The 12,710-nt window shown below is 40.7% G+C and overlaps 1 protein-coding gene across 4 annotated transcripts in view; it reads right to left on the reverse strand.

Annotated features, from left to right (window-relative positions):
• The window catches only part of DAAM1 (dishevelled associated activator of morphogenesis 1), a 152,671-nt gene that overhangs the window by 14,220 nt on the left and 125,741 nt on the right, over positions 1 to 12,710 (reverse strand). For all 4 annotated transcript variants that reach the window (XR_003042641.1, XM_006920134.3, XM_025038723.1 and 1 more), the window contains exons 17-21: positions 11,004 to 11,088; positions 6,624 to 6,730; positions 4,744 to 4,832; positions 3,743 to 3,911; positions 594 to 701 (exon numbers count right to left, since the gene is read on the reverse strand). Coding sequence is in view for 3 of the 4 variants with exons in the window: in XM_006920134.3 (XP_006920196.1) it covers positions 594 to 701; positions 3,743 to 3,911; positions 4,744 to 4,832; positions 6,624 to 6,730; positions 11,004 to 11,088 (558 nt within the window). In the remaining variant the exon portion in view is untranslated. The remainder of the gene's footprint in view (positions 1 to 593; positions 702 to 3,742; positions 3,912 to 4,743; positions 4,833 to 6,623; positions 6,731 to 11,003; positions 11,089 to 12,710) is intronic.

Consider the following 12,710-nt stretch of genomic DNA (forward strand, 5'->3'; position numbering starts at 1 on the left):
TTTAAAGGCCAAAAGGAGGAGAGAATAGCAAGGAAAATTGCCTGCTCCTGTCTCTGAAAACGGGTGTGAAGTTTGTGGTGAAAGTTTGGCAGCTTTCCATTTTTTATTTTTAGTTTCTTCATTTGCATAGCGACTGCTTTCCATTAAAAGGCTGCCTTGGTTTCTGGGAGTGTGTGCGCATGTGAAAATTACTAGCTACTTCCTGACATGAGGTCTTCTATTTGCTTAATCATCTATCTTCATTTAACTAAGGGTCCTCCTACCTGTATTTTAACAGAACTGCCTTTGAAAAGTTCTAGTGAAACCACCTTCCTTAATTCATAATAGGTGCTCTGAATAAACTCATAGAAAAGTTTTTGTGGAAGTTAGACATTACATGCAGGAGTATGCAGGAGCTAGAACAAATACATATATTCAAAACCATGTAACACATTTGGATAACATTTGGATAAGATTCAAACTTTATTTCATATACTAGTATTCAGGGAAAAGCAAACAGAAGGACCCTTTTCATGAAAAGCTAATTATCTCAATGGCTAAAGCACAGTACAAATGTTTTAAAAAAATGAAAGCAATTCACTGTAGGTACTTACTTTACTTTTGCTGCTTGAGGAATGTCTCGCAGTTCTTCATTTAGGTTGAGAACCTTGGGGTATTTATTTTCCACAATAGTTATAAGATAGTGTAAAAGTGTAATGTTCCTACAGTTAAAGAAGGAAAGAGTATTAACAATCATTAATATCTGCATATGATTTGTATATTCAAGTGGTTGAACCCACTAGAGTGCTACATTCCTGCATTAATTTCAAAATTTGGAGGTTCCTATAAGGCAAGGGTTCTCAAGAGAAGGGGAGAGTCTACATGGGATTTACATAAATATACATCAAAAAGGAAGCATACATCCTCTAAAAGGAGAGGGCAGGAGATAAGATTACTTCTTTGGCCCATAATGAGTATCCTTCAAAATCTTGGTAACGCGATGGGTGATGGAAATGAACCTGGACCATTGCCGATGCGGACATACTGTCACAGTGAATCCATCCTGAGAAAAGGTGTGCCCTGAGAGTGGATGACAAGCAGGGTGGGGTGGGGTGGGGACTGAGGGATGTTTAATCCACTAACGAGGACAGCTATTTTCAATTCTAAAAATAACAGAGCAGCAACTCACTGATGACAATTATTGATAATACTCATTAAAAGTTTCTTTCAACTCTATAACTTTTTTCCTCTCTGACTCATTTGTTTTGTTAACTCTTTTCCTTTCTGACTCATTTGTTTTGCTGTTGCGGCAGAGGGTGCTCGGAAAGTTAGAAAGCCCCCCATTTCAGGGCTTGGCCTGGAAATGAGCCAGGTCTGTGCCATCATGAATATGATATCCTTGCTGCCAAGAATCCACTTCCTAATTTTAGCAACACTTCAGCTCCTAACTGCATAACCCCTCTCCCTCTTTGGTGGTGACAGGGCTGAACCCTGACTGACCCGGGTTGAAAAGGCGGGCGTTTGATAACACTGTTAGGCAAAGCTGTGGTAGTTTGGTCCTGTTGTCCCCTGGGTTTACTGAACATTATAATCACCTGGACTCCAGATGCCTGTGCCAAACTGAGATTCATTTAATTGCAAGGAGGGGCCAGGTGTGGATATTTTTTTAAAACTCCCCAGTGATTCGAACAGCCAGGATCAAGAATCACTAGTCTGTTGAAAGTTACCATAACCAGGAAGACACAGTGCATTCTTTAAAAACATTTCCATAATTTTTACGCAGTTTGCTAATTCACAATGCTAAGTCATAACACAGTCCCACCCACCTCCAGCTGAAATGAACCAGGATTGTCAAACAATTTTCTTTTCCATAACAATGAAAACCATTTCTGGTCACCCTAGCAGCTTCAGTGAGTCAATGCAATCCTATTCCTGAGTCAACTGGCCCACATGTAAAAAAAAACTAAAAATCCCTTATTTTTCTTATTCTCAATAATTAGAAAACAATTGCTCAGCAAAGTAAAGTAGTGGCTAAAAATTCTGGCCACTTATTTTGCAGATGTTCAGCTGTATCATTGCACTTCGGTCTTGCCGTTCACAAAATCTACGTGCCTGCCCACGTGCCTGCTGCATGAGGGACAGTGTGAGGGGACGAAGTCCCAACTACCATCAAAGAAAGAGCAATGCTATTTTCCTTCATTATTTCAGAGAAACGCCTTGTTATTTAGAGGAATTAAATTTAGTTAACCATATATCTTTCTTAATGAAGAAAGACGTAAAACCAGATCAGAGCTTGCACATATTTGCTATCCAAATAATACCTCATTTGCCTGAATATAAGTTCTTGAAGAATGAAAAAGAACTATGGCACTCATTCGATTATTCTCGTCATTACCAGAAACAAGCCTTTAATGCAGAGTGAATACACACTTCATGCTGACTGTTCCACGCTTATGCAGCTTGGTTTGATTCCGTAAAAAGGTAGCTGTTCTTATATGCAAGATGCTGGCTGTAATTTACTACAACCTCCAAATAAGATCCATTTTTTGGTAGGTGTAAAACACTGGTAAGGCCAAATACCCTGCTTGTTGTGACCTTACTCAAGTTAAATGAGCCACTTGACCCTGCCTCAGTTTCTTTATCTGACAACAGGTGATACTGCACCTGGCCTATGTACTTCACAGGCGTTTTTGACATTCAAATGTGAAAGTGCCCTAAAAAAGGACCAAGCGCTTACATTAAAACTAAGATGGCAGTGACAGAACATAACAGCTGCCGTTTGTTCATCTATCTCTCCGTGATACACAAATAAAGTTTAGCTCTACAATTTAACGCATTGCTTATTTCTTACAGGATGGGTTCAGGGTGGCCAATTACACTGTGCCTCGGTAACCCCATAGAAAATATAGAGTAAAAAGCCTCACTAGTTAGGATGAATAACCTATATTTAAAAAAAGAATTCGGGTACAGAGAAGTTTATCCTAGAAACAATTGTGCATAGTCCTTTGAAGTCAGTGAGAGCTTTATAGAAACTCAGTTCTCAGAGAAACTAGAGTTAATATGCCTAATGACCCTACCTGCTAATGACACCAGAGCATTTTCACATCTCGGTGTCTCTAACAAGAATCTCTTCACCTAATACGCACTTTCTAGGAAGCATTTTAATGAGTCTTGGGATGAGCAGCTGAATACCAACAGCCAAAACACATTTACACATCATTTTTTTGACATAGCTGCTAGCTTCAATGTATAAAGGAAAACATAACCTAAAAACCCAACAAGCTCCAGATTCTATCATCAGCTGCCAGGTGTTTTTCCTTTCGGTGGAACGCAGTTGGTTCTCTGTGGTGGGTTGTGACTGGAAGAGGTCTTGGGCAGGCTACTATAGTGCTGGTAGGGTTCTGTTTCTTGATCCAGGGACCAGTGATACTGATGTGTTCAATTTGTGAAAATACATCAAAATATACATTTATAATTTGTGAACTTGTCTTTAGTTCTAAAGACTAAAATAAAAAATTTATCCAAGAAAACCCCCAAAACAAAAGGCTTGGACTAGATGATATTCCTGTGGCCTGAAAATGGATGAAGGATAACTGGCCCAACGGGAACCTGGGGATAATCATGGTGTGAGAGAGGAGTGAGCAAGGTAAGGGCAGAGCAGACACTGCAGTGTCATGGAGGCCAAGGAGGACCAGAGGGAGACAAATTTAAGCCCTGACTTAAGCACCTGGATTCTCCAAGTGTTGGAAGATCCCATACTTACTTGTCAATACTGGATTTTGTGTCAGCAATCTTGTTTAGGCTGGATATCTTGAATCCATAGGCATTGCCTCTTTGGCCTTTATTCATGTAATTTCCAAATGCCAAAACCACTTCCAATAACTGCTTCAGGGCACCACTCCTAAACACTTCTTCTGAGCCAGAACGAATTGCTTCAAACAAAACATACAAAAACACAACTATTACAACCAAGACTTTTCAGTGGTAAGTCCACACACCTGATAGCATCCACTGAAGGTGCAAGATTGGATTGAATGACCGGGAGCACTTTCAAAACACCTGAACTAGAAGCAAGAGGACAGGGAGAGCCAGCTAAAGTTGTTCAGGAGACCTAGTGGCAGACACACAATCCCATCCTTTCAGCCCGTTTCTTGGCTGATTCATCAACTGAATGTACTTAGGAATACACAGAACAGCAAGTACATTTCCCACATTCCTTTGCAAATACTTTCTTGTCTGGTATGAGTCAGATCAACAGGATTACTGATCAATTCCACTGATAGAAAAACTGGTCAAATGTGTTACAGGTTACAGCTGCAGGCATCATCAGGGATCAGGGTTCAAGCAGGATCCCAATTCCAGACTGTATTCTGGGGCTGTATTGCCTTGACCTCATTTCAAACACTTATAAATGTAACAGCCTCAAATCTTTCCTTAGAAAAATCTAGTAAGACCCTGTTGCAAGAAAGCTAAGTACAGGTTTAATGCTAGTAGCAGTCAAATAAACTCCTCCTCAACACCCATGTGGTCAAAAGCCCAATCCTGTGGGGGAACCCAGGAGGTGTGCTGTGACAACCAGAACCCAGGCCAGGCCAGCGAGCCAAGTGCCCACTTTAAGAAATTATCCATCAGAATTCCAAAAGACTTCGAGTAAAAAAAAAAAAAATCACCAAAGGAATTCCGTTTACTATATGCACTCGGATTGGACTTGTACATGGGCACTTAAGACGAACATCATTTCCAATCTGGGTGTCTTGACTTTACCTTCTACTTTAGGTTTAACTTCTGCCACGCGCTCTGCAAACTTCTTTTTGAAGTACAGCGACTGTAATCTTTGCTGATAATGATTAATTCTGTAAGAGCAAACATAAACTAATGAGCATTGACTTAACAGTCACTCAGTGGCTATAGAAGTGGAGGTAGCTCAGAGTGCTCCCCCAAACGCACACGCACACGCACGCACGCACGCGTGCGCGTGCACACATGCATGCGCGCGCGAAACTTCCTCTCCCGGACAGCAAGCAGCACCCGGCACAGGCCATCTTCGCCTGGAGGGTCCATTTTCCTCTGACCTACAGAGAATATTTGGGCAATTGCAGCAGGGTCCTTAGCTACGATCAGATTAGGCAACTGCTAAAAGAAAGTGAGAGCTGGCTGCTGTGGATTAAAGCCCTCTTCCCTTCCTCAGAGTCCCAGCAGCTCTTGTGAACAGGGAAGGGATAAAAAAAAGAATGTAAATGAAAAGACTCCTCATTCAGCTGCAAATAAAGGGCTCTTCCCTATACTGCACCCTGGGCTTTTTAACTTTTCACAAAGTTTGCCTTTGGCAAAACTGTATAGGAAAACTATCTCCAGCATTCTCTCCTCATGTCATCCCCTCCTCACATCCCCAAACCTTCCTCCTTCTTCCACAGTTAGCTCCCTCGGGGCTGGCAAGCTCTGCCTTCCAAGATAGCAACTAAGCTGCTAGAGATAACAAACTGGCCTCTCTGGTAACCACCATGATTAGCAGCTCTGCATTGCTGAGCGGGTGAGGGTGGGTGTTCTTGCCCTGGCCTTCTGGAATCATTGCCTAACCTGCTCTCTGGTGAAAAATTTAGTCCAGTAAAACCAGGGATCAGCCACTCCTCTAAAACTGTACTATATAATCAGACAGGACTAGGTTTGCAGCCCAGGTTCTCCTGTTATTAGGTGACTTTGAACAGGTACCTTAACTTTTCCATTAGATGGAAGATAATAGTTCCCTACCTCACATCATTCCTTTTGGCAGGGCTGACAGGAAGATTAAGTGAGAGGATGCATACAAGGATCTGGACAATTACTAAGTGGCAGCTATTACAGGTGGCCATCTGGTTTGTCTACATAAAGGTTGCTGGGCAAACCATCCTTTGTCTTATTGTAGCAGGCAAGATGAGATAGAAGCACAACAAAAATAAGTCTGGGGAAGGCAGAAAAGAGAGGCATATTTCACCTTGGCTACATCTGTTAGCCTTTGGGACTTGACTCTGCCTTGGGGTTGACTGAGAGTTTCAGACCACTGGTCCTTCTCTAATGAAGAATTAAGTCGCTAGGCCTGGGATGGCAAAGAGACTCAGCTCACATGCCAAACTCAATTAAGGAGGAGTGGCTGTCTCAGGGACTTACGGAGAAGGGCTGAGAAAGCTTGCCAAGTTCTGTGGGAAGAATGCCATGATCGATTAGTGATGTCTGCATGTGTCATGATTTGACATCCAGACCGTGGCTGTTCAGTTATGTGGGCTCCAGGCTGCCATCGTAGCCTGTTCATTTTTTTTTTTTTTCCTGTTTTATAACAACCTTGGGATCCTGAGGTCCTAGGAGAAGTGAGATATAATCCCAAGAAATCAAAGTGGTGAGAAGAATGATACTGACTGGAACCAGGAAAAGTTATGACTTTTCAAAACATTTGGGCCAAAAGGCCCAGAAATAGAGATAATTGTGAAGAAATCCTTACCCAGTTAAAAAAAACAAATTCCACACAACTCAGACTTGAGAAGATTTTGGAGTTCAGAAAGGCTTCAAGTTAAACCAGGTTAACTGACCCAAATATTTTAACATGACTCAGAAGTTTAATTTCCTTAGAAAGGTAAGAGGCATCTTTAGTTTTTAAGCATTTTTAAACTTACCGGCTCATCTCAAAAAGGAATCTATCAGCTTTGGCCATCCGATCCAGCTCATGTTTATGTTCCTCCAACAGGTCAATGTCACCTTTTTCAGGAACAAATTTCAAGAGCTAAAAAGTACACACATATATTAAAATCGAGGCTTATAATGTATATTTCTGCAATAGTTTTTCACTCTTTCTGTTAATTTGTTCCAAGATGAAATTTTAACTTCTGTTTAAGTTATAAGCTCTACTCATAGGTGATTGTTAAGGCACAATAGAAATGATTAAATTTGTTCATTTTCACTTGAAAGTAGTTACCTTGGTATAAGATATATTCCTGGTACTTTTCTGTTCTATGCTGCCTCTCAAATCAGAATTGTGGCCCTTCCTTACCAGGACCCACTTTGCATAGATCATTAGAGGGACCCTGGAGGTTCAACCCTCTCATTAGGAGATATTACAACTGAGGCCCAGAGAGATTAACAACTCGCCCAGGGTTACAAAGCCAGTGTTTGTCATCATCAGAAATAGAACCTATGTCTCTTGTCTCCCAGCACTCTGCTTTTTTTCCTATTACATCATGCTGGAATGAGTTATTCTATGTGTATTTTCCACTCGGTTTGCTTTTTTCTCTGGCTTATCTAATTCCACTTCTTTTTTTTTTGCTCCATGTAGAGCTGGATGAGAGGAATGCAATGGGATTTGAAGTTTTTAATGTCACATTTTATTTTGGAAGAAGAAATGAGCATGGAATATGGAAAAAGTAGCAACAATATTTAAAGTCGAAAAAGTACGTGTGTGTCTTGATTTCCTGTAAAGGTAAAAATATGTGTATGTATATGCATAGGCCTGTATGCTATTTTCTAGATCAAATGTCCATGGACATTTAAAAAAATTATACTGGCCCTCTGGACCCCAAGATCCTTTCTATAACTTGATGCTGGCATTGCGTGGTCCATTTAGCAGATTTTCAAATGTTTGCTGGATTTAACTAAGGGATCTCAGAAAAGGCGGTCAGTCTGGGTGCCACCAGAGTAAAAAGAAGTGGAACTACAGGGAAGGAAGTGAATGGTGTGAGGTTGAAAATATATTCCAGGCAGAGTACATATTATGTGCTGGGGTCTGAAAAGGGCAGCACAGCATTGATGCAGGTGGAAGAGCAGCTGTCATGGCAGTGAGAGAGGGAAGCGCTGGTCAAGGTCAAGGCAAAGGCTTATTATAAGTTGTCTTTATTTTGAGGGCACTGGGATATAACTTAAAATCATAAATAGAGGAATGAGTTTGCATTCTAAAAAGATTACTGTGCCTGCAAAATGAAGAAATGATTAGAAGAGATCGGAAGTATTAGGAGGTTGTGATTAGATGGTGGATGCAATAATCTAGTCGGGAAATGATAGTGGCCTAGATTGGGTAGTAGAGAGATTCTAGAGCTATTTAGAGGGTTTAAATAGAACTGGCTTGGCTTGTTGATGGATGAATTATGGTAGATGAGGGTCTACCAAAAGGATGAGGCCCTGGCTTTTGGCTTAGGCAACAATGTACGTGGAGTATAACAAGGAACCTGGGAAGAGAAAGTTGGTGGAGGGTGGGCGGGAAGAAGGTGAGTTTAGTGTTTGAAATACTGGCAAGAGAATCAAGTAGTGATTTCTAGTAGGGATTTAGATAAATGGGTCTGAAATCCTAAAGGGATCTTTTTGGAAGACAAAGCATTGGTGTTGGTTATAACATGCATGGATGTGACTGGGGTAACCTGGAGCCACCAAGAGAAAAAAAAAAGCAGGGCTCAAGAGAAGCCAGCATTTAAGGGATGAGGACGAGAAGAAGAGGAACCTTCAAAGGAAGGGTCTATGCAGAATCACAAGGCCAGAGGAAGAAGACATTTCATCAGGGAGCAATTGGCCATTAGTGTCACACACCACCAAAAAATCAAGGAAGATGAAGACTACAACGTGCCCCCTGACTCTGGCAACAAGAAATTTGTGTGCCCTTAGTGAGAACAACTTTAGAGAGGTGAAGAAGACAGACTGCAGTGAGTTGAAGAAGAATGAACAGGAGGCAAGTGGGGACTAGCTTCCAAGGACTTTAGCTATGTCAAGAAAAAAAAAAAAAGAGAGAGGATAGCAGTTAGATGGGGGTGTGAGGTTTTAAGAGGTATGTGTGTGAAAAGCTGAGACTTAAGTTATATGTTAAGAGGGAGAGGTGAAAGATCTGGAGGAGAGGAGAGAGATCTGGCTGGGTCTCTGAACATAAGGAAGGGATGGGCCAGGGACAGCTCTTTCCAAAAGTTGTGGAACACGGGGAGGGATGGAAGTGGATGCCAGGGAGTTCACGGGTCTGGTGTCCCGGTAGCTTCTAGTCATCTACGTTCCTGTGTTCAAATAGTGACACTGGACAGGACAAGAATCTTCTTGTTCCTTCTCAGTACAAGGAGGGAAAGCAGTAGGCAAGGGGAAGGGAAGAGGAAGAGAGAAGAGAAGGCTTGTTTTTTTTTTTTCCCCTTAGTTTGGATTTTTACCTATCGGACAAAGAAATTCAGTTCTAGTCTCAGGTATCGCTCCCAACTGGTTGTGCCGAGCCCACAGGCCCCTGTTCAGGATAACACAATCACTAAGCTCTCTTTCATTACGTACAAGAGCACAGCAAGAGGCACATGCTAACGGCTTAGTCCTTCTCAAAGCGGAGTCGAGTAACAGATGGTGTACGAAGAGGAAAGAATAGACACCTGGGAATAGGAGAAAGATATACATCGCAAGAAAGAATGTATTGATCTCAACCGAGTTCTGAGCCCAGCAGCTAAAAGCAGCAGGAAAGCGGGAATGAATGTGGCTCAAATGCAAACCCTAGACAGGAGTAAGGAGAGGCTGGCTTCTTCAGTGCTTGTCTGGGAAGAGTGCTCTATGAAGGAAAAGGCAAGAGGAGCGGTAGAATTCAGAGGAAAAGAAGAGCATGAGAGATGAGCAGAGCATGAGACACACAGAATTATCAGGAGAGACCAGGTCAAGAGTATCCTTGTTGGCCAGATTCTGCTTCAGTAGACTGATTTTCTTACTTTATTTATTTGAAGTACATTCTATTTGCACAGCAAGCTCTTTTGGCAGGATTTTGAAATCCTTTCCCTCAAGGAGAAATTTTACTGGATGCAATTTCACAGTAAACAGATCTTGTGGAATTTTAAACATATGACTTTGTCAATAGGGGCTGAAGGCCTAAGGACTAAAGCAGCTTTCTGCACACTTCTTCACTCTGGATGAGCAACTTCTGATGTAGACAGCTGCAGTAAAGGGTCACCTGGGGGCCAGGGAGGGACAGAGAGTAGCTGGGCTGCACAGTCTTGGGGCAGAGACTGCTTTGACCGGTATATAGCAAGTGGGAAGACTGTGTGGAGAAGCTGTAAAATGCTCTGAGAAAGGAACTTTAGGTTTAGGAATTACTTTCAAACTATTCATATACAGAGCATCCTAAGAAACTTAGAAATACAGTCCAACTATTTTTATAACTAAATCAAACCTTCAAAGTATAGCATGAAAAGATTTTCCGCGGCTAGGTGTGAGGATTTTCACCTAGAACAATTGCAGCTGCAGTGGCTTCACGGAGGGCAAGACCATTTGGGTGTGGTGACATTGCACACATTACTCCTCCCTGCTTTGTGTTTGAGGCCTTTAGGAAACCAGTGAGAACCATGGAAAATGTCCATGCATACAAACAGGCATGCCACCTGGAGCAGCCTCGCTACCCAGGATTTAGCAATGCAAAATATTCTCTTCCTCTGCTCTTGGGAGCTGAGCATGCCTACAGATGTGACCGCAAGTTTGGCTTGGAATCATAATTACTTGTGTCCATGGTCAACCATAAATGGACCTGGCCCTCACAAACGTGGACCACTTGACCAAAATCATTCAAAATATGATTCTGTCCCAAAGATAATGAGAAAAGCAGACAGAACAATCTTAGAACATTCTAAGACTATTTTCACAAAGCAAAGGATGATTTAGGCCCAGATCAAGAGACAGATGATAATCCCTAGAATATCTGCTAGTTAACAACACTGCCATTTGGGGGATGACTGAACAAAGTTGCTGAACAATACACAACATAGTTGGAGTGGCTACACAGAGCATGTTATAGATATACTGCATGAAGAGAGAGAGGCTAGGATACCACATTCGACTTGTTGCCTGCCATAGATGACACAAATTATCTCCAAATTATCACAGACAAGAATGTGCTGACTGTATGTAAATCCATCTCGTATTTGCTAGCCCCAGAATTTTGAATGGACTGCCATTTATGACACAAGATGAGGAAATTATCTACCGGCAACGACAGGATTTTCTCAATATCTCACTCCCTGCTGAAAATCAGTTGTCACGTGTGCTCTAAGATATGTCTGGCAGCTCACCTGTTCCAACATGTCCTTGGGCAGATCTTCCTGCTCGTCCATTGTTAGAATTGCCCGTTTGATTTCATCATTGGATAATTTCAACCTGGAGAAAAAATATTTTATTTTGTTGTTAACAATATTGGCTTGGGTATTAAAATTTGATGTATAATCATTCATTCTGCTATTCTAGCTGCTTCAGTTACTGTTTTGCTCAAAATCTCTCAGTGAAAGCTTATTTCCTGACAATATGACACCTAAGAGTAGGATTTTGAAACTGCTTTAACATTCTTCCAGGGCTTGGTAATGCTCTGCTGACACAGAGAACAAAGCTGTTATGTTCTTTCGTTTAGTTTCCTTAAGCAAGAGATTGGAAGATGAGAAATGGGGACAACACCCATACTAATATATCCCTGAATTGCAGGTGACAGAGGAGAACTAAATTCTTAATTTTTTTATATATCAGAAGTGTTTAAAGTTTGCTGACATATTAAAAACAGATTTTAAGAAGGTTAGAATCTATGTTAAAAAATCGAGCACTAGTTAATAGACAAGGTAAAATGTATAAGCGCTTCATAGTTAAAGAGTTCTCACATATGTTATTTTATCTGAACTTCAAAATAACTGTGATGGTCATTTTTTTTTTTTTAATAGAGGAAGAAATTGAGGCTCAGAATGGCTAAGTGATTTGCTCAAGGTCAAACATGTAGAAAGTGGCAGTATCTAACGCAAACCCAAGATTCTTGAGTGCTAATCCCAAATTATCTAAATATTGCTTTTATAATTAATATCTCATAGGGAAGGATTTAAGAAAAACACAAATCTGTTTCCTGTCTACCATAAATTTATATGATTTACTAATTTAACTAAGGATTTTTGTCTTGATTATGTCAGGAATGAAATTAAAACATATCTGTAAAAATGTATTTTTAGTAGATACAACAAACAGTCTTAATCAGGGCAAAAAAAGATTTAATTAGATTATTAACTGTAACAATAGAGTCATTCTTTTGTTCTATCTGTAAGCATTAGACCCAGACTTTAGAAATCTTACTTCCTTACAAGCTACACTTATATGGCATATTAACATTATTTGATCTGTTCTTCTAGTCTGTGATCTTCAAGAAGAATCACATTTAGGACTGGAGATAAAGACATAAACACACAAATATAGAGCAAGACATACAGCTCTCACACGTAATGTTTGAGAGAAGGAGCTTTGGCATCAGACAGGCTGTGCCCTAGTCCTGGCTCTGACACTTCTGGTCAGTGTGACCTCGGAAAAAGTTTCTCTTAAGCCTCAGTTTCCTCATCTATGAAATAGGGATAATAATAAATTAAAAAAAAAAAAAAAAGAATTGTGTATGTGTGTGTGTGTGTGTGTAAAGTGAAATAATGCATATAAAGTGTTTGGCATAGTGCCTGGTCATAGAAAGGGCTCAATAAACTGTATGATTACTCTACAAGGCAGACTTTTCTACACCAGAAAAAAAGCAGTAGTATTCATGTAACCTTAATATTCACATGCAGTTATTTGATCATTAAAGAGCACTTACTAGGGTTATTATGAACACTTCTCAAAGCACTCTCATACCTATTATTTCACCAGTTCCCTCTCTGCATACAACACCTATTAGGCCTGGGAATATTAAAAAAGACTTAGAAGATGTGGTGTTTATTTTAAAGATGTTTACAATGTTTAGGAGAATCAAATGATAAGCTGAAACA

The sequence above is a fragment of the Pteropus alecto genome, unplaced genomic scaffold (assembly GCF_000325575.1).
Source record: "Pteropus alecto unplaced genomic scaffold, ASM32557v1 scaffold86, whole genome shotgun sequence".
Lineage (NCBI taxonomy): Eukaryota > Metazoa > Chordata > Mammalia > Chiroptera > Pteropodidae > Pteropus > Pteropus alecto.